At 42.5% G+C, this 22,770-nt stretch overlaps 2 protein-coding genes across 16 annotated transcripts in view; one reads left to right on the top strand and one right to left on the bottom strand.

Moving 5' to 3' along the window:
- LOC135095001 (ankyrin-2-like) overlaps positions 1 to 18,763 on the top strand; it is a 195,925-nt gene extending 177,162 nt beyond the window's left edge. For all 15 annotated transcript variants that reach the window (XM_063995586.1, XM_063995587.1, XM_063995588.1 and 12 more), the window contains one exon: positions 14,881 to 18,763. In XM_063995586.1, coding sequence (XP_063851656.1) covers positions 14,881 to 16,575 — 1,695 coding nt within the window. In that variant the 3' untranslated portion in view covers positions 16,576 to 18,763. The remainder of the gene's footprint in view (positions 1 to 14,880) is intronic.
- On the bottom strand, positions 826 to 4,518 carry LOC135094967 (uncharacterized). Its single transcript, XM_063995514.1, has 2 exons — positions 4,390 to 4,518; positions 826 to 1,273 (listed from the first exon to the last, which is right to left on the bottom strand). The coding sequence occupies exons 1-2, from the start codon at positions 4,432 to 4,434 to the stop codon at positions 875 to 877; spliced, it is 444 nt and encodes a 147-aa protein (XP_063851584.1). The 5' UTR covers positions 4,435 to 4,518; the 3' UTR covers positions 826 to 874.
- Positions 18,764 to 22,770: the final 4,007 nt, after the last annotated feature.

The raw sequence follows: 22,770 nt of genomic DNA on the forward strand, positions 1-22,770 counted from the left end.
TGCAGATTCATGGCGATTCAATGACCCGCCCGGGCGCAGTTTTACATCAGTCACGGCGATTCCACCAAGGAGTGAGCGTCATGTAAATCATGTTCACACCAGGGAGCCGTCTGACATATGATCCTTGTGATCCTGTGCACCGAGAGGGGGATGTAGTCAACTCGACAAGCATTTTAAGATTGTTCTGTGTTCATTTAAAAAATAAATAAATAAGAAAAATCTCTGGATTGTTTATCAAATCTGGGATTTGTTTTGTTTTGATTAATTTATTGCGCCTCAATGGCATCATTCCAATACAGAAAGTAAGTGTTTAACAATATTCTAATAGTCAGAAACCTAATATACAACAGTCAGCAGTACTTGGAAGAATGAAAGAACATAAGCAGAGAAAAAATGAGTCGCGTAGGGACTTTACGGACCATTAACAGATTAGGGACCATTAACAGCCACCAAGACGAGGGAACCGGACGAGGGCTTCACCTATATGCCGTGGTTCAGATGCTGACACACCTGTGCCACCGTCAGTCCTGGCAGTGCAGGTAGTAATGGTTCAGTGTGTTGTTTGGGGAGTGACACAGAGGGCAAGAGAAATGAGGCACGTCTTCCACCCCGGCGACTTAAGTGATCACACTTGTTTGCAGTCCAAACGTAGCCTGGCAGCCACCACATTGTCTCCTGACCCGCAGACCAGCCGACGGTACTTTTGACGGTGGTGGCGGAACGTGTTGTGGTGCTGTATAGAGATACTGTTAGGCCTCTGGTGGTCCCGTATCAAATTAAGGAATGGGGAAAGGGAAGTCAGCAACCACCGAATCCAGGGAAACGTGCAAGGATGACGTCCATGTTGTCAACCATCAAGAGGTGGCGGCACACATCAATAAGCGGGAGTCTGGAAGACGTCGGCCCGCCCAGCCTCCAGGTGGAGCATTAGTATCAGGGGAGTAGACCGCACATTAGTCTGTATGGAGCCGTCGGTGTAGATGGATCGAGGCACGGGAAGGGAGGACAGCACCTTAGCTACAGTCTCCATTGCCAGTTGCCGTTGCAGTGTGGGGTGAGCTGCAGTCGAAGTTGGAGTGTAATGCAACTCAGGGACGGGCAGCATCCACGGTGGAGGACCAGGAACCTCCTCCTCCTCGGGGATGACGATGTCCGTGTCACGAAGAGCCGAGCTGACAGTCCTGATGAAGAGGCGACCACTAGGCTGTAGCGGAGGGATGCGAGAGGGCCGAGGCAAAGCACGTCTCACAACCTGCGAGTAGTGAGGCGCCAGCTGCGGAGAATAGAGTCATTTAGCAGTGAAGCGTGTGACAATGTAGTTGTGACAATGTGACAATGTTCTGTCGTAGAGAGGAGAGAGATGAAGTTCCGCTTGTATGTTGGCAACTCTAGTCGATAATGGGCAACCAAGAATGACTCACATGGCCTTATTTTGAAAAACCTCGAGAGGCTGTAAGCAAGATTTGGGAAGCTGAATAAGAGCAGGGGAAAGATAATCGACAACTGAACGAATAAAAGACACGCAGGTGGTTCTTGCAGCTGGAATAGTGATGCCAGTAGCACTGTTCGTCAGCCACTGTAGAGGCGTGAGGCGCTTCTGCAGACGAGTCACGAAATCCTGGACTAAAGGAATGGTACGCTGGCCCGGAGGAGCGAGAGGAATGTGAGCTGGAACCCCGAGGTAAAGGTACTGCCGACATAGAGGGACGATACAGGCACCAATGGAGAACTGGGGAAGCAACGCAGGGCTGATGGTAGTAAACAGTCTGTTTTTTTTTTCAGGAGAGACAATTAGTCCACAAGCAACAGCAGTGGTATTAAAGAAATCAAAATAAGCATGGAGAGCAACAGGAGAGGAAGAATGAATACGTACATTGTCAGCATAACAGATGATCGTTATACCAGGCATATCAGGCAAGAGAGAGAGTAAACGGTGCAGACAAACATTGAAAAGGAATGGACTGAGCACCCCACCTTGTGGAATCCCTAGATTGAAACCTTGAGAAGAGTTGTTGGCACCATGAAAGAAAACCAGGGAGGATCTGTTGCCGAGATATCCCTGTATCCACTTCAGAAGGTGCCCCTTGATTCCAAAATCCACCAGTTGATCGAGGATGATGTCTCTGTTGGCCACGTCAAATGCACTCTTGAGGTTAATGAAGGCCACCACGCTGCTGGAGGAGAGGCGGGAGTAGAGCTCCGCGAGGCAATGGTGGGTGCCCCGGCGTGGCAGGAAGCCAAAAAGACGAGGCGAGGGTTCAGATTCCAGCCGATAAAGCAGACGAGAAAGTAGAATGCGTAGAATAGAATCCATGACCTTGCTGAAGCAAGAGGTGAGAGAAACCGGCCTAAACTTGCCCGTTACAGGCTTGGGGATAGGGACAATGGTGCTGCAGGTTCAGGCAGAAGGCACACATCTCTGGAAAAAACATAGATTATAAAGGCGAAGTAGAGTTTTACCAGGTACACGATGAAGTAGCCGAAGAACTGAGTACGTGATCCTGTCGTCTCCTGGTGCTGTTGCCTTAACCTGAGCCAATGCACGTAGCAGCTCCTCCTCGGTGATCGGTATAGCGTCCTCATCGTCCCCCTCCAACAATGCTGCCGTTAAGCGGAGAGTACGTTGATCCTCTAGGGGAGAGAGGGAGTCCTGAACATGTGCGGGGAGATTAGTCACACAAGACTGTGCAGCCCAGCCATCAAGAAGTTCCGGGTCATGATGAAGAGCGCTGGCAGGTTTCCTTCGAACCACCCTATTAATCAGATGCCACATGACCCCAACACTTGTCTCCCGATTAATGCTGGCCGTAAATTTCTGCCACGATTCCGTTCTCACATTTCTTACAGTGCTACCAACTTGTCCCTCTCAGCCTGGTAAGATTGTAGGTTACAAGGGGCTGGATCCTCTTGAAACAGGCACGCAGCCTCCAATACCGTCCTCTCAGCCAGAAGAATGCGATCGTCCATGGTCCAAGAGTACGGCGGACGGGAACGACGGAGATGTGTCCTGGTGACATAACGGGTAAAAAAATCATGAGTGATGGTGACCAAAGAGGAGTAAAGGGTATCAGGCGAAGAGAGATCAAATCTAGGGAGACAGATGGAGATGTAGGCGATATAATTGGGACAATACTTGGGCGGTACAGAGATACGTAGTCGACGGTGGACTGGAGTTAACTGAGCAGGAGCAGAATACTGGAAGCTAAGAGCAATTGACGTGAGTGGCCACAAGACCCGACGTGATGGCATGATCGAGAGTCCTGCCGCGGGAATGAGAAGCTTCATCAGTAGCCAAGGCCTCGAACCGCTGAATGAGTGTCGAGAGCTTCTCAATGACGGTGTGATGTGCCTCCGTTAACGTCGCCACCGACACCTCCACAACAGCTTGCGAAGCAGTAACTTTGTTGACTCAAGGGACTCGAGGGAGGTAGAGCAGGCTTTCAAATTTTCCACACAAGTCTGAAGGACTAAGATTCGTGGTGGCAGAGGAGGAGAGGCTGAGTCCGAAAGGGTAGGGAGCGTCTTGGGTGGTGGTGGTGGTGGTGTTGATGGTGGTGGTGGAGATGCTGTCCTCGACTGAATTGAAGCGGCAGAACGACGTCTGGAGCAGCCGTTCCACGCATTAACCCCTCGTTCGTGATAACGAGGGCACTGCTAGTTGGCCGTGACGGCCGGAGGCAATGGTGGTGAAGGGGTGGCAGCATCCTCCGTCGACGATCGGGCTGGGCCTCGATGGCGGCAGGAAAGAGAGTCGTGAGGGCCAGAGCACCAGGCACACTTCTCTGCAGCCGAGCAATATCTGGAGATGTGCCCTACATTCCAGCACCGAAAGCACATTGGATTGTCACTTGACATAGGCTGAACTACACATGGCGGCAGACACGGTAAAAAGCTGAAGGACACGGACGACGGGGGAGGCTCCTGGAAACTCCAGGTAACCACAATCCTGTTGAGTGGCTGACCGTTTTGATGGAAGCGGCGGGCACTGTAGACACCCGGCAACTCCTTGCTGAGTGACGAGTCGATCCCAACACGGTAACGGGTAATGAGGTAGCTGGGGAATTTCCAAGGCCGCATAGGAGAATCTTCCACCTGAAGTTTCAACGCCAAAAACTCCCCAGCCACAACACTCTGCACAATATCCTGACGCTTCCGCGCGATGTAGACAAAGCGAGAGGTCACTGCTGACATTTTAACCTTAGCCAGAACGGTCCAGGCAAAAATGGCGACTAACCATGGTTAGCCAATGAACTTTTATGTCCACACCTGGATTGTCAAGAAAGACTAACTTGACGTAATCTGTTCTGGGTGCAAAAACAGGCAGGCGAGAGTGCGCAGGGTGAGTAGGCGGAAACAGGAGTCGAGCAGATGGATGGAGTGAAGACGTACCGGGCGGTAACAAAGGCGGGAAGTCGTTAGCCGCGGGAGCACCATCACTAGGACCAGTACGTGAGGACATACTGGTCGGTATCACGTCATCCCCACTGGTGTTGGCGTCGTCTATCGTACGCTTGGGGGTGGAGGCAGAGGAGGTGGTTGGAAGATCACAGCTGGCCTTATGAAGTGGAAGTGGAGCTGGAACGACTGCGGAAGATAACTTCCTCGTTCCTCCAACCTCATACAAATGAGGCCACATTTCCTCGTCCCCACTAATAGCAAGGTCCTCCTCATGTATATTAAATGAGGCCGGACCAGAGTACGCCATGGCACAAAGCCCTGACGTAGCAGCAGGAGGCCTGCTGTGCACAACAAAGGACGAAGCAAGCCAGTAAACTACTGAGTGTTGGTGTGGCAACCACAAAAGCACAAGAGCACGTCCGACCACCGCTGTGTCAGGACGAGGGTCAGATCTGGGAATAAATGTTTAAAGCTTCCAAATTCAGGTCTCTTAGTATTAAAGTCATGCACCCATATTCTTGTTTGACGCTTAGGACTACGCCGCCTTAGCCACAGCAACACCGCCGCTATTTCTGTGAGAGCGTCTACGTCCTTACTCATCAAAGGCAGCCTTCACACTACTGCCTGTTGATTACGATAATTTGACTTAGTGGGGACCATGATGATTCAAAATGACTTGAGTCAAATGATTCTCCATGAAGTGAATCGAATCGATTCGCTCGGTGTAAACGCGGCATAAAACAACTACTACTATTCTACTACTCTCCTCCTATTATTACTACTACTACTACTACTACTACTACTACTACTACTACTACTACTACTACAACTACTACTACTACTACTACTACTACTACTACTTTATTATGTTAGAGGGCCACTGGCCAAGTACAACAATAATTTGAGTAAAAAAAAAAAAGCTCACTTAAATGCAAGTTCCCATAAGGCAATGCCAAATAGAATGATCAAATAGCAGAGAATAAATGTCTTGAAATCTTCCTCTTGAAAGAGTTCAAGTCGTAGCAAGAAGGAAATACAGAAGCAGGCAGGGAGTTCCTACAGCAACAATGTCACAGGACAAAAAGAAAATAAATAAAATTGAATAAGAATGTAAGACAACACCACTCGGCGGCGATCATTAAAAAAAATATTTAACAAGAAATGACCATAAAGGAACGTTAACGTCTTAAAGTAAAATATTTTACGAACTAAAAAAATCCTGCTTAGCATATTTTTTTTCTTTAGTCAGCAAGATCTTGAAAAAAAAAAAAAAAGTTACTGTAATCTAGAACATGAGAAATTATATACATATTTGAATAAAGATGACAGTTTGGTGCGGATGAATACTAGTTCCTGATGACACCGGTAATTCTTGATATTAAAAAGCAAAGGGCATTCAAGGATTGTTAATGCAAGCCCTGTAAAAATTCCCTCAAAAGATGTAGGTTAAGTGTACACTCGTGTGAAATGTTAACTCATTTATGGAGAAAAATTGGATATTATTGTAAGACCAAAAAACTTTAATTCACTGAGTTAGATTTTGGCAGTATGAGTGATCACTAGTTAGAATATTCAAGAAACACCTGAGTATACACAAAAGATCAACACGTCTAGGGATATGTAAAAAATAAATAAATAAACAAATGAGGTGTAAATGGCGCGGAAGGAAGTACATGGTCGGTTTCGCGGCACGTGCTGCATGTAGCGAGACGCGCCCGAGTAGCTTTAGATGACTGACAGACACCTTACCCCACAAGTATGTCGCTAATCTTCCCCTTATTACGTGTTAATGATAATATAATAATATAATATAATAATATAATAATTCTTCCTGATGTGAAATAATTACTTGGTTAAAAAGAGAGAAGAGAGACCGACACCTTACTCAACAGAGAGAGGACACATACCACAATTCCTTGCCATGTCAATGAAAAAATAACCAAAGAAATGTAAACTGAGACTGTTTGTGAGTGTTTGTGTTATGCTTAGACTGTTTATGTGGTAATCATGAACATCAGTGATACACATTATAATGTGACAACTAACACTAATAATTCAGGATGCTTCTTTCCGAAAAAAAAGGGGAAACAAATCAAGCAGATGTTGAAGTTAGTTAATCCCAGGGCACACTAATATTAAATTTCCATTCATTAAATTTATTGTAAATTTCTTACTTTAAAAACTGTCAGTACCTAATTCAGAGTGTTGCTTTTCCTAGAGAAAGGATCCCACAGCTCAACTATGACAGAAAATACATCAAATCAATCAGTACTTAGTGTTACTTTTTTATTGTTCTTTACTTTATTTTCTATACAATCTCAAAATATTTTTTGTCATGGGAATTTCAGTGCTTAATTAGACCCTAGGTAACTAAATAAGACACATCCTGCCGCAGCAAGAAATAAAACCACAACAGCCCAACATTCCCTCGTGGCTGGTGGCAGCTGCACTAACACTAACTATAAAAAAAAAAAAGTAACAAGATCTTAAATACACAAATAAATAACAAAACCTTGAATATAAAAATAAGAAACATTCATCACAAAATTAACACTCAAACTTGGTATTGTTCAATGCCTCAAAAACTCAATTCCTCCATCTATCAACTCGACACAACCTTCCAGACAACTATCCCCTCTTCTTCAATGACACTCAACTGTCCCCCTCTTCTACACTGAACATCCTCGGTCTGTCCTTTACTTATAATCTGAACTGGAAACTTCACATCTCATCTCTAGCTAAAACAGCTTCTATGAAGTTAGGTGTTCTGAGACGTCTCCGCCAGTTTTTCTCACCCCCCCCAGCTGCTAACTCTGTACAAGGGCCTTATCCGTCCATGTATGGAGTATGCTTCACATGTCTGGGGGGGTTCCACTCATACTGCTCTTCTAGACAGGGTGGAATCAAAAGCTTTTCGTCTCATCAACTCCTCTCCTCTAACTGACTGTCTTCAGCCTCTCTCTCACCGCCGTAATGTTGCATATCTAGCTGTCTTCTACCGCTATTTTCATGCTAACTGCTCTTCTGATCTTGCTAACTGCATGCCTCCCCTCCTTCCGCGGCCTTGCTGCACAAGACTTTCTTCTTTCTCTCACCCCTATTCTGTCCACCTCTCTAACGCAAGAGTTAACCAGTATTCTCAATCATTCATCCCTTTCTCTGGTAAACTCTGGAACTCCTTGCCTGCTTCTGTATTTCCACCTTCCTATGACTTGAATTCCTTCAAGAGGGAGGTTTCAAGACACTTATCCACCAATTTTTGACCACTGCTTTGACCCTTTTATGGGACTGGCATTTCAGTGGGCATTTTTTTTATTAGATTTTTGTTGCCCTTGGCCAGTATCCTTCCTACATAAAACAACAACAACAACAACAACAACAACAACAACAACAACTACAACTACTACTACTACTTCTACTACTACTACTACTACTACTACTACTACTACTACTACTAATAATAATAATAATAATAATAATAATAATAATAATAATCTCTCTAGGGACTCTACTGAGGTCACAAGACACGCTGCGTATCATCTGCTGTTTACCTCAATAAAATTAGTCACAAGAAATAAGTAAAATTTTTTATATGCAATAATATTGGCTGTGCACTCACTGCAGAGGGTAGAATGCATTCGGCAATATAAGAAGGAATGAATGGTGTGAGGGAGGGAGGGGGACGGGAGGGAGTTTTGGCTGTATGTAGGCCTCCTTCATATTTTAATCCAACTGGATCAAGTAAGAATTCACTCTGTTTAGGAGGGTATGTGAGTTGAACCTTCCGATATAAGGAATAAGTACTGGAATGAATACTGTGTGCGCAAATAGGAGGAGGAAAGGCATTAGCGGAAACACACACAGAATACTAAACGTGGAAACTCTTTTAGCAAGAGAAGATATATAGAATTTCTAGAGAAGATTTAGGTTAGTCCACATATGTTCGATGTAGAAGAAGAAACTTGCCACTGAAAAGGAGTGGATAGTTGTCAGGTAGGTTGTGTTGAGTGGATAGGTAGAAGAATTGAGTTTTTGAAGCAACGCAAGGTTTTTTTATGCCTCAGTCTGAAATGATGAAAAGTTCAGAAGTTAGGCATTGTGTGGCATCGCATCATCTGTTAATTTTTTACTGAAATGGGCATCTGGCAAAAGGCGATATGTAAAGTAGGGTCACCACCGTAATACCGGGTAAAAATTGATGAATATTAGGAATAGGTTGCCGTCTACCACTGCAGCGATAAAACGACCAGAAATTAATCTTGAGATAAAGCGGTATAGGAGATGAGATGGCTGTGCAGCCATCTCGATGAAATGGATAGAGGAAGATGAGAGAAAAAAAAAAAAAAAAAAAAAAAAAAAAAAAAATATATATATATATATATATATATATATATATATATATATATATATATATATATATATATATATATATATATATATATATATATATATATATATATATATATATATATATATATATATATATATATATATATATATATATATATATATATATATATATATATATATATATAGCAGATGTTTCTGACCAGGTGCCAGAAGTCCCGTAGAGATAAACTAGCAAGATTTTTATTTGTTTATATTTTGAAAAAAAAAAAAAAAAAAAATCAGTAAATTGGTAGACAGATGTGCTATGATTTCGGTTAAAAATATAAAGGATTTAAGTTACAGAAGATGGATGGCTAACAGGTAAATGTACTGTCTATGAGTCGACTGTGTGACGTGGAAAACAGGAAACCGAATTCAGTTGAAACAAAGTTTATGAACTTTAAGTTTAGAAAAGTGTATGTTTCCATACCGGAGACAATTACCTTACTTATGTGCTCTACACAGAGAGGTGGACCTCTCCCACGGAAACAGTAGTCATTCGAGGGAAAATCAGAACATATAGTATCATTTGAAGACTTTTAGTACCAGAAACAGCTTCGCTTTAGTGGATCCGGAGGCGGTACTGGAGCGATAGAAATAGAAATAGTACTATGATAAGAGACGCCCAAGGAAGAGAACAGTTTGATGGAGTATGCTGAAGGGAAAACATGGGGAACATTGGGCGCATCTTCAAGGCGAGAAGGAATGCTTGCAGAATGCTGCACAAATTGCTCTAGGTTACGTAAAATATCAAAATTGAAGGTTTGTCCACCAGGTTGAGGGTCAGGGAAAGATGATTGCCAAAGCTGGTGGTCAACATTGAAATCTCCACCTACTGAGATTTAGAGACAGGGGAAAACAGTTGAGAATGTACTCAGATCCTGAAGAATGCAGACCGTGGCAGATAGAGCAAGTTATATCGTTGCATACACAACCGTAACGTCGAACCTTGTCTTGAAATTGAGGCTTAAGTACTGTATGAGGGAACAGATAAGAGTCTATCAGCAACTTTTTTTTTTTTTTTATGTAGGAAGGATACTGGCCAAGGGCAACAAAAATCTAATAAAAAAAAAATGCCCACTGAAATGCCAGTCCCTTAAAAGGGTCAAAGCAGTGGTCAAAAATTGGTGGATAAGTGTCTTGAAACCTCCCTCTTGAAGGAATTCAAGTCATAGGAAGGTGGAAATACAGAAGCAGGCAAGAGTTCCAGAGTTTACCAGAGAAAGGGATGAATGATTGAGAATACTGGTTAACTCTTGCGTTAGAGAGGTGGACAGAATAGGAGTAAGAGAAAGAAGAAAGTCTTGTGAAGCGAGGCCGCGGGAGGAGGGGAGGCATGCAGTTAGCAAGATCAGAAGAGCAGTTGGCATGAAAATAGCGGTAGAAGACAGCTAGATATGCAACATTGCGGCGGTGAGAGAGGGGCTGAAGACAGTCAGTTAGAGGAGAGGAGTTGATGAGACGAAAAGTTTTTGATTCCACCCTGTCTAGAACAGCAGTATGAGTGGAACCCCCCCAGACATGTGAAGCATACTCCATACATGGACGGATAAGGCCCTTGTACAGAGTTAGCAGCTGGGGGGGTGAGAAAAACTGGCGGAGACGTCTCAGAACACCTAACTTCATAGAAGCTGTTTTAGCTAGAGATGAGATGTGAAGTTTCCAGTTCAGATTATAAGTAAAGGACAGACCGAGGATGTTCAGTGTAGAAGAGGGGGACAGTTGAGTGTCATTGAAGAAGAGGGGATAGTTGTCTGGAAGATTGTGTCGAGTTGATAGATGGAGGAATTGAGTTTTTGAGGCATTAAACAATACCAAGTTTGCTCTGCCCCAATCAGAAATTTTAGAAAGATCAGAAGTCAGGCGTTCTGTGGCTTCCCTGCGTGATATGTTTACCTCCTGAAGGGTTGGACGTCTATGAAAAGACGTAGAAAAGTGCAGGGTGGTATCATCAGCATAGGAGTGGATAGGACAAGAAGTTTGGTTTAGAAGATCATTAATGAATAATAAGAAGAGAGTGGGTGACAGGACAGAACCCTGAGGAACACCACTGTTAATAGATTTAGGAGAAGAGCAGTGACCGTCTACCACAGCAGCAATAGAACGGTCAGAAAGGAAACTTGAGATGAAGTTACAGAGAGAAGGATAGAAACCGTAGGAGGGTAGTTTGGAAATCAAAGCTTTGTGCCAGACTCTATCAAAAGCTTTTGATATGTCCAAGGCAACAGCAAAAGTTTCACCTGTTCTAAAAGAGGATGACCAAGACTCAGTAAGGAAAGCCAGAAGATCACCAGTAGAGCGGCCTTGACGGAACCCATACTGGCGATCAGATAGAAGGTTGTGAAGTGATAGATGTTTAAGAATCTTCCATTGAGGATAGATTCAAAAACTTTAGATAAGCAAGAAATTAAAGCAATAGGACGGTAGTTTGAGGGATTAGAGCGGTCACCCTTTTTAGGAACAGGTTGAATGTAGGCAAACTTCCAGCAAGAAGGAAAGGTAGATGTTGACAGACAGAGCTGAAAGAGTTTGACTAGGCAAGGTGCAAGCACGGAGGCACAGTTTCGGAGAACAATAGGAGGGACCCCATCAGGTCCATAAGCCTTCCGAGGGTTTAGGCCAGCGAGGGCATGGAAAACATCATTACGAAGAATTTTAATACGTGGCATGAAGTAGTCAGAGGGTGGAGGAGAGGGAGGAACAAGCCCAGAATCGTCCAAGGTAGAGTTTTTAGCAAAGGTTTGAGCAAAGAGTTCAGCTTTAGAAATAGATGTGATAGCAGTGGTGCCATCTGGTTGAAGTAGAGGAAGGAAAGAAGAAGAAGCAAAGTTATTGGAGATATTTTTGGCTAGATGCCAGAAATCACGAGGGGAGTTAGATCTTGAAAGGTTTTGACATTTTCTGTTAATGAAGGAGTTTTTGGCTAGTTGGAGAACAGACTTGGCATGGTTCCGGGCAGAAATATAAAGTGCATGAGATTCTAGTGAAGGAAGGCTTAAGTACCTTTTGTGGGCCACCTCTCTATCATGTATAGCACGAGAACAAGCTGTGTTAAACCAAGGTTTAGAAGGTTTAGGACGAGAAAAAGAGTGAGGAATGTACGCCTCCATGCCAGACACTATCACCTCTGTTATGCGCTCAGCACACAAAGACGGGTCTCTGACACGGAAGCAGTAGTCATTCCAAGGAAAATCAGCAAAATACCTCCTCAGGTCCCCCCAACTAGCAGAGGCAAAACGCCAGAGGCACCTTCGCTTAGGGGGATCCTGAGGAGGGACTTGAGACACCTGTGTTTCACTGATAAATAAGTGAAGTGTGGAGGAGGTGAATATTGCAAAAGTTTATGCAGATAATGTAAGGATAGGCATTATCACCCTGTGTTTGTAATGGAAGCGCAGCCCTTCCTGGAGACATTAATTTTATGATAGCCTCTAAAGATGGTGATTTCCAGGAAGTGGTGAGCGGCGCTCGGGTGGATGGCCCGTCGCACCCACCGTGTTAAACTGAGTGGCCTTATCAGTCTGACAACCGTTATGATATCCACAAGCTTCTATCTCCGGAACTATGCGGCCGATCATAATGAAACACACACACACACACACACACACACATACACACACACACACACACACACACAATTTTATGCAATGTGGGTCTTACCACTTCTGGGTGTAGTTAATGACCAACTTGCAGAAAGTGGATGGACATCTCACATATGGTTTTTCACTAATTATTAGCAGATTCTGTTAAAATGTATTATGTGGTGTACACTGTATGTGTCATACTAAACATGTTAATCTAGGCTTGCACCCCGAATGAGCAAACGCTCCATAGCAACTCATGAATCAGTAAACTAAATACGCTGAAATCTGGTGAGCAACATCAGCCAAAAAAAAAAAAAAAAAAAAGGGAGGGAAATAAATAATAAAAAAAGGTAAAATGAATAAAATAGATAAAAAAAAAAAAAAATGGACTACGTAAGATGCATTTTTCACTTTTTTGCACATGCGAGAAAAGTTAAATTGTCTATGCAATGCTGTATAGAATGGAGCTTCATCTCTACAAAATATTGAGTTGTGGCGAGTTTAAGTTAAGCGCTGCACTGAGTGTCTTCAGATGTTACACTTTTAACAAGCTCATCTTTTTCTGCACTTATCTTTGCGTGCGTCACTATTATTGTTGCTGGTATTATTATTATTATTATTATTATTATTATTATTATTATTATATATTATTTTTTATTATTATTGTTATTGTTATTATTGCTGTTGTTATTTTTTTAGCATATCATAACACAGTACAATTCTCATGATTAATAACTAAAAAAAAAAGTTCCTATGATCAATAATAAGTTTGCAACGAGTGATACAATAATGATGGTATCAGTATTCAGGAATTTTCTCCCATTAAATTTGATCTCATTGAGTAGACACATACCATTACACGCCAAATTAAATATACTATCGGTGAATATATATAGCGAACCGTCCACTCGAGAGAGAGAGAGAGAGAGAGAGAGAGAGAGAGAGAGAGAGAGAGAGAGAGAGAGAGAGAGAGAGAGAGAGAGAGAGAGAGAGAGAGAGATGTCATTAACAGCGAGCTGAAATTGATAGTTACCTACCAAGGCACTGTCAGATACTTAGCAGGTATTCTGCTATGGGCATGTAAAGACACTAGTTCATCGCCTATCAAGGTGTTCCACGAGTGAGTGTGTAGAAGTTTGCTGTGTGTGTTGTGTAGTGCTAACAGTGAGAGAAGTTACCTTTAGAGCGCAGGCTGCAACTGCACTTCATTATTGAGACGAAATGAAACAGGCAGAGAGGGCACGAGCATAGACAGCATGAGGTGTGCAGCCCTCCCTTACCTTCCCCCCTCCCCGCACTCCTACCCGGGAATGACATAGGCAGAGTGATTAGTGTTTACTGGTTATTAGCGTTATTGTTATTGCTGTTGTTGTTGTTGTTGTTGTTGTTGTTGTTGTTGTTGTTGTTGTTGTTGTTAGTAGTAGTAGTAGTAGTAGTAGTAGTAGTAGTAGTAGTAGTAGTAGTAGCTGTGGCAATTATTGTTGTTGTTGTTGTTAGTAGTAGTAGTAGTAGTAGTAACTGTGGCAATTATTGTTGTTGTTGTTGTTAGTAGTAGTAGTAGTAGTAGTAGTAGCTGTAGCAATTATTGTTGTTGTTGCAGTTGTAGTAGTGCTGGTGGTGATGGTGGTGGTAGTAGTAGTAGTAGTAGTATTGTTGTTGTTGTTGTTGTTGTTGTTGTTGTTGTTGGTGGTGGTGGTGGTGATGGTGGTGGTGGTGGTGGTGGTGATAGCGGTGGAGGTAGTATACCCAACCGCCAATGAAAATGACGCGCATGATAAACAAACCATCGTCTCATAGTGCGGGAAGTGTCCAGCTCAGATGAAATAGAGGGCTCATTATGAAAATGTGGCACATCGTCAAACAGTTTGAATATCTGTTAACTGTCACGTCTCTGCATGTCACCACTCGCTTGACTCTTCACCCCGTTAGGTAGAACTCATGTGTCCCACTCGCCCGGAAATTGTGCGAAATTTATTCGATCACTTCATGCTGAAATAATATTTTATGTGTTAATGGCAAATAAGCTTTAAATATCCTAAGCCTTAATGACTTTCTCCAGAAGGAAGTGTGTGGATCTAAGGTGATTTCTAGGGAGACAGGACTGCCACAAAGAACTGTGCACTGTGTGTGGCGCTGGTTGAAAAGATGCCGTAAAAAGTAATGATAATTCCACTCCTGTGTAAGAAACTGCTCTGGATAAAGATGTGTTTTGTCAAAAAGAACTTCACTCTTCATAAGGCGTCAGCTAAGTGATTCACCATTTTTCACAGCAAGAGAAATGAAGCAAAAAACATTAGCATGCCACTTACATTGGCAGCGGATGTAGTAGTAGTAGTAGTAGTAGTAGCAGTAGTAGTAGTAGCAGCAGTAGCAACAGCAGTAATGTGTAATAAATGGCTATAGTATCTGGTAGTAGCAGTATTATCATAATTTTTGTTAGTCATCGTTATCATTTTTATACTTTCCAGTAGTATTATAATAATGGTCATCCATCTCTCTCACCACACAGGGGTTGTTTGATAGAGAGCGCTCAAGGCTGCAGGACCTAGAGCTTCGCCAGAAGGCCGCTCACGAGAAGTTGGCAACACGGGAAGCCTTGAGTGTACAAGAAGTGCTCTTCCACCGCTATGTACATGGCAGGCGTGAGAACACTCCCCACCGCCTGATGTGGCCATTAGGCCGCACTGCTCTGCTGCTGGCCGCACGCAAGGGTCTTCCCCAGCTCACATACCTACTGCTGTGGGTGGATCGCCTGCCCGTGGACGCAGTGCTCGATGACGCCTGCTGCACTACCACCCTTCACGAAGCGGCCTCACATGGCCAGGACTGCTGTGTGGAGCTGCTGCTGAGTGCCGGCGCAGACCCGCTGCGGCGCGACGCCTATGGTCAGACGCCCCTTCTTTTGGCCGCTATGTTTGGTCACACAAGTACCTATCATCTGTTAATGCAGCATCATCTGCACGACTTGCCGTGCCGAGCAGGGACCACTGCTGCTGAGGTTAGGAAGAACTTCGATACGTATCTCCACATGTATGAGAAGTGTGGCCATGTATCATGGTCTCCAATCGACCGTCATGATTCTGAACGAGTTATCTGCAAGATCCTCAAGTCCATAAGTCTAGCACAGTTACAGTCGGAAGCTCAACGGTTGGTCGTTGACCTCACAAGGGAGGAAGCCCTCGAAGTGAAAGAGGTGGTAATGAAAGAATTACACACTATCATGGAGAAAGTATCAGAAGTAGATCCCACATACAGCGGCAAGTTAAGGATGGTGGGCAGCTCTCGTGATGGCTCTAAATTATACGCCCCTGATGAGTTTGATGTGAATATAGTGATCAGGAAGAACAATGTGAGGGTAAACGTGAGTGAGAGGGAAAAGATTGATGAACACCTGAAAGGTAAGCTGGAGATTTCAGTGAATGCTGATCAGCCACAACTTCAAGGGAACAACCTAATGTGTAATCTGTACGAAAGAGTGCACGCGTACCTCACTGACCATCTCTTGAAGGACGATAGACTTAGCATCGTGCCACCAGGCCTGACCAGTACGCAGGTGGGTGTGGGCCTTGCCCTGGCCTGGCAGGGAAAGGAGTATCCTTTGCTGCTTGTCGGCGTGGACTTGGTGCCAGTGTTAGAAGTGCCATGGCAAGAGAAAATCGATAGACCACGTCTTACTCCACAGAGTACAAAGACCATACAGCTCAGCAACGTCGCTGATGGCTCGTGGCGTTGTAGCTTTGCCGAAACCGAAGCAGAGGTACTGAAACTGTTGAACCCAGTGGAACGGTTACCGCAACTGATGGGTAAAGCTCTACTGTCTATCCTAAAGGCTGAGCCTTGGATGCCCCAACACAAGAAGACGTTCTGTACTTGGTTTGCTACACGGGACTGGAACATTGTGGTGCCGAGTGGATTCTGCTTTAAGAACGCATTCCTGCACTGGCTTCAAGAGCGTCAGACCGACCATGAGGAAGAGGATCCAGGCAAGAATTTGGTGGCCGTGTTCAAGAACATGTGTGCCATCACTCCTTCAGATCCAGAGTGTGCAGACCCCGAGGAAATCCTTTGTTCACGAAGAATTTCTGCTTACTTTGGAGGAGACTGTGAGGGACCCAAGGGAGGGGACGGAGCGCCCCTCATTGTACGGTGTCTTGAGGAGGACTTAAATGATTCGTGTCTTGGCGCAGTTGGCTACAGCTATTAAATCAATTGCGTTGTTATTTACTTGAATCTTACTATGTGCGTAAATATTTAAACCGTTTTCTACCTGTGTTAAAGTTGGTTCAGTATTCATCATTTTCAAAAGAATTCTTTACCACTTCCACTAATACAAAAAAATATATTGGACAAGAAACTATTAATAATAGGATTCTTAAAAGATTTAACATAATGTAACCTATCGGGCCATATTTTAGTTTAAGGCAAGCTATGGTCGAGTCATATATAAAATGAACATTAATAATAATAATAATAATAATAATAATAACAATAATAATAATAATAATAATAATAATAATAATAATAATAATAATAATAATAATAATATTATTATTATTATTATTATTATTATTATTATTATTATTATTATTATTATTAATAAAACTATTAACAGATAAGACCTGAAATTAATATGCTATATTCAACGATGATTAAAGATCATTCTGAATGCAGACATAAATAAAAAAAAATACCTGGTGTCATGCAGTTTCATGACGCATGACAAAATCTATGAAAATCATGACAGCAAATGTTTCATGTATGACAGAAAGATGTTTATACACGTGTATATTTACTTGATACCCTAATAACTATATAAGATAATTTTTTTTTTTTTTTCAAGTCCTCACAGTTCATGAAATGTCGCCAGTGCTTAGCCGTGCATGACCGTTCGTTGTAAAAAAAAACATGCACTTTATCCCATCTCGCACACATACTATTTGCTGGTTATCTCTATCATCCTGAACAAGCATACCAAAGCACGAGGGAATATACCATGAAGAAAAAAAAAAAAAAATCGAGATGTCTTCATTAAAACTTACATAATCTCTCTCTCTCTCTCTCTCTCTCTCTCTCTCTCTCTCTCTCTCTCTCTCTCTCTCTCTCTCTCTTTGTACCCATTTTCAGTGATTTCCATATATAGATAATCCTCACAAAGAGGCATTATATTATTTCAATATTTACCACTGTGTATAATAGGGCACTCACAATGGGGAAGCAGTCTATAAACCTTCGGTGAATTTGATTTAGCTCACTGTTGCGGGGTATCAGGAAGGTACTTCATGGATAAGGTGTTTCTTATAGCAAGCAAAGGGCACTTTCCCTCTCTCTATAACATTTCCCCACGAATCATTGATATCTAATCACAGCCACTGGGATCATGTTTCCCCTTCCTCTTGTCTCTGATTTTGCTTATTTTCTTCTGTTTCTTCTCTTCTTCTTTTCCCATCATTCAGCATTTACTTAGCAACAGAAGGATGAGGTAGAGGATGGCAATTAGGTAAGGCAGTGGTGGTTAAGGGGGAGGGGGCAAAGACTATATAAAAGAAAGACTGGAAAGTTTCTAATCTAACATTACGAAAAAGTGTTTAGAACGCCATCTGTGAGTAGACCGTAAACTTATCAAGGTGTTAGTGATCCCGCCAGTATTTAACTTTCTGTTGTGTGCTACTTGGGAAATATTCATTGTGTTATTTAAAATAAGCTACATAAAAGTGGAAATAAAAAGGATATCTTAAACTCGTAGTTCTTTCATATTTTCAACATGGATGGAAAAGAAACCAATTAAAAGACCTATGTTTATCGGTGAAGGTCTTATAACTGTCTTCAAAAAAATGCAGAACAAGATGCAATTCAAGGAAAGCTACGCAAATAAAGCATGTGTTAATAAAGACACAGTTTCTTAAAAAAAAAAAAAAACAGCTATAATGCAACTTATAAACAGAAAGAACGCAATAGATGACACGCATCTTAGTCTGAGTAGGCATGATACGTCAGTTTGGTTTGAGTCTGACAACTTCCTGGTGAGAAATGTTTGCTCCATACCAGGCGGCTTTGGGTTCCGTGTAATCTGTGAAGTTTTGCCCAGAAAGGATGGGATCTGCAACATATCTTTCCATATTTGGAGCGGTATTAACAAAGATTCTTAGTCTTCTGCTTAGGCTCATACTTATCTCTTAGTCGTGCTTAAGGTTCGGCTGACCGTAAGACTTAAGTCCCAGCATGAAATGGTGAAATATCTTATGTTTCTTAACTTCACATAATGATCTTTTCATTTTTTTTTTTGTTTTGAGTGTTAAGTAAAAAAAAGAAAATAATTTGCCATTGATTTTGTAAGAATATGAGAGCATGATTGTGTTTTCTTTTTATAAGCAAATTAAACCCCATGCAAGGCGCGAATATTTTTTTTTATTTTGACGACCTTAACCCAGCGTTGTCCCTCCACTCCCACTCCCTTTCTTCTTGTCCTCTTTCTTTGGTATGAAGGAGATGATGACCCTTAAGGCCAAAAAAGCCAATAGAGGAAACCCAGGTGGACTGACGGGAAGACTTTCCTTCTAATCCAGTCAATATATAAGGAAAGAAATAGTTTGAATGGCCCCACTCACTCAGCGGCACAAAAAAAAAAAAAAAAAAACCCGCATGGGCCTCTATTACTAAGAAGGTAAATGAAACACGGCAACAACAGAGCTGCATTTCCCATGGGTTAATTAACACTGTAATTATTACTGTAATAGCTAGCGTCAGCGCATCACTCCTTCCTGTGGGGGTCTCCAAGGCATATCCTGCCAAATCTGTCACAAATAACACTTCTGCAGGTCTACTATATATATTTTCAAAAGTTAAGAGACACTCAAGTCAATGAGAACATCCTTACGTAGCTGATAATTCTTGAGGTGGTGACTCGGGCTCCTTGACGGTCGGCAATCTTTGTTTGCTTAGCCTTAAACATAAAGTTAAACAACTTCCGGACCAATCTTAACTTTTTGGCGCTGTAAGCACAAGTCTCGGGGCGATTTGCGAAGTTCAGCACGACACTAAGCATAACGTTTTGGTTGAGCACTACCTCCCTATTTAAGAATCTTTGTTAATACTGTCCCTGATACCTGTGATGATAAGGATCAATAAAAACACAAGGACATAAGAAAATAAGAAAACTGCAAAAAGCCATCAGGCCTACATGTGGCAGTCCCTGTATGAAATATACCTGGCTATTTCCACCTATTATCCACATCCATAAATTTGTCTAATCTTCTTTTAAAGCTCCCTAATGATTCAGCAGTAACAACTTTCTTCTTCAGTGACACCCAACTGTTTCCCTCTTCTGCATTGAACATCCTCGGTCTGTCCTTTACGTTTCATCTAAACTGGAAACTTTACATCTCATCTCTAGCCAAAACAACTTCTATGAAGGTAGGCGCATTGAGTCGCCTCCGCCAGTTTTTTTTCTCACGGTCCAAGCTATTAACTCTGTACAGGGGCCTTATCCGTCCATGTCTGGAGTATGCTTCACATGTTGGGGGGTGTTCCATTCATGCCACTATTTTAGACAGGGTGAAATCAAAAGCTTCTCTAACTGACTGTCTTCAGCCTTTTTCTCATCGCTGCAGTGTTGGATTTCTTGGTATCTTCTGCCGATATTTTCACGCTATCTGCTCTTATGATCTTGCTAACTGAATGCCCTCCCTTCTCGCGCGGCCTTGCTGCACAAGACTTTTTTCCTTCTCTTATACCTATATTGTCCACCTCTCTAATGCAAGAATTAACCAGTATCCACAGTCATACATCCCTTTCTCTAGTAAATTCTGGAACTCCCTGCCTGCTCCTGTATTTCCTCCTTCCTAGGACTTGGACTCTTTTTTTTTTCTTTTTTTTTAATGTAGGAAGGACATTGGCCAAGGGCAACAAAAATTCATTAAAAAAAATGCCCACTGAGATGTCAGTTCTATGAAAGGGCCCAAATCGGTACTCAAAAATTAAGGGATAAGTGTCTTGAAACCTCCCTTTTGAAAGAATTCAAGTCATAGGAAGGTGGAAAAACAGAAGCAGGCAGGGAGTTCCAGAGTTTACCAGAGAAAGGGATGAATGATTAAAAGTACACCAGAATGGGTTTCCAGTCCCTTTTTTCATTTGTCTTTTGTGAATATGGTTGCAGTATTCTTCCAGCCAGGCCTCCTCCTCCTCCTCCTCCTCCTCCTCCACCTCCTCCTCCTCCTCCTCCCCCTCCTCCTCCTCCTCCTCCTCCTCCTCCTCCCCTTCCTCATTCTACTACTACTACTACTACTACTATTAATACTACTACTACTACTTCTACTATTACTATTACTCCTGTTGTCGTTGTTGTTACTGCTGCTGCTGCTGCTGCTGCTGCTGCTGTTGCTGCTGCTGCTGCTGCTATTGCTACTACTACAATTACTTCTTATTTTGGGAAGAGGAAGAAAAGAACATCAACAACAACAACGGCAACAACAACAATAACAATAATATCATCTTTGGGCTACTCTCGTCAGGGGTCACCACAGCGGATCTTCTGCACCTTTCTCAGGTGCACTCATCACTAGCATGTCTTCTTTCACAGTATCCAATGAATAACAACAACAGTAACAATAATAACGTCATGCAGCAGCCTGCGAGCACTCACTTTGGACATGGCGAGACGACCTTCAGGCAAAATAACTTCCCTGTTGAGCGTGACGCAAAAAAGTTGGTGGGGAAGACGCACTTTTACCGCAGGCCCAGGTTCTGGTGACAGCTTCCTGAACTTTGCGTGTCCTACTGAGAAAAGTCCGGGATGCCAACACCTGAGGCCTCCACTGTACCGTGCTGCTGTACCGTACTGCCGTACCGAGTTGCTGTACCGTGCTATTGTACAGTGCTGCTAACTCTGCTAACAACTGCTAACTCTGTAAAGGTGCCTTATCCACACATGTATGGAGTACACTTCACATGTATGGGGAGTTCCACTCATACCACTCTTTTAGAGTGAGTGGAATCAAAAGCATTTCGTCCTAATACCTCCTCACCTCTAACTGTCTTCAGCCTCTCTCTCATTGCCTCCCCTCCTCCCGCGGCCTCGCTGCACAAGACTTGCTACTTTCTCTCATCTCTATTCTGTCCGTCTCACTAATGCAAGAGTTAACCGGTATTCTCAATCATTAATTTTCTTTTCTGGTAAATTTTGGAGCTCCCTGCCTGCTTCTGTACTTCTTCCTTCCTATAACTTGAATTATTTCAAGAGGGAAGTTTCAAGGCACTTAGCCTCCAATTCTAATTTGGCGACAGGCATTTCAGTGGGTCTTTTTTCCCCTTCTTATTGTATTGCCCTTGGTCGGTGCATCCTCATATATGTGTGTGTATATATATATATATATATATATATATATATATATATATATATATATATATATATATATATATATATATATATATATATATATATATATATATATATATATATATATATATATATATATATATATAAACGCAGCTAAGGGTCTGTTGTGCGAAAACGTGTCCGAAAAAATCTGTGAGTGATTGTGAACAACAAGTTAAAATCTTACTCATTTATGCCACCATATTCTGTTACTCTTGAAACCATAAGTGTGAACTACCCGACTAATCCAAACCCCTTAAGAGTTACGACGAAGAAGGAAAAGTAATGTGTTCTATAGAGTGCTAATATGAACTTAAACAGATGTCTTTCACTTACGTACTTCAGTGTTAGAAGGGTACTTTTCCTCAGTTAACATAAAGCAGCTTGGATTCTTCCAACCTTTCCTTGAGCGCTCTTGAAAACAGGATGTGACACAGCATCAACACAGTTTGGCCTGCGTGACTAGTGGTGCAGACACCAAATAGTCAAGACCACCGTACTCGTATTCTGAACCACTTCACTGTCTTACCTCCACTACTTTGAACAGGTTCTTGTGAAAGCTGCTTGGGTTTTCAGGGATTTTCTCATGATTCCAGAGTTAATTTAACGAGAATATTGCACCATTTATGAGAAAATCAATTATCAAAAACCTACTAATAATCTAAAATTCCTCAGAGAGCAGCACTTACGAGAACTCATAACCTATCAGTACACATGTCTGTTTCAAGACGTGGCGCAGGACAGACTGAGCACCTACTCACGGCCTCATCAAGCTGGGTGCTTCACATCCTCCGGGTGATACCATCCACAAACTGCTCAAGACTTCTACATCTCTGTCAGACTTATACAACCACAGCTATATAAATCAAATAAAATCATCCAAAATTCTAAGACTGTTTATCTTCAAAAATACAAATGCCACGTGATTCTTTTAATGGACTGACTCAGCAGTAGGCGCGATCACAGTGACTGAAGTTCACATCATCTTATTTTGGCACGCGACCCATCTGGAACCGTGTATATGGCACA

The sequence above is a fragment of the Scylla paramamosain genome, chromosome 47 (genome assembly GCF_035594125.1).
Source record: "Scylla paramamosain isolate STU-SP2022 chromosome 47, ASM3559412v1, whole genome shotgun sequence".
Classification (NCBI taxonomy): domain Eukaryota; kingdom Metazoa; phylum Arthropoda; class Malacostraca; order Decapoda; family Portunidae; genus Scylla; species Scylla paramamosain.

Bases quoted from the DNA above. Each gene is read 5' to 3' on its own strand.
- LOC135094967 (XM_063995514.1), bottom strand. From the start codon at position 4,434: ATGGTGCTCCCGCGGCTAACGACTTCCCGCCTTTGTTACCGCCCG. The intron at 1,274-4,389 runs GTACGTCTTCAC...TATTCTCCGCAG, and splicing joins CCCGCCTTTGTTACCGCCCG to CTGGCGCCTCACTACTCGCA.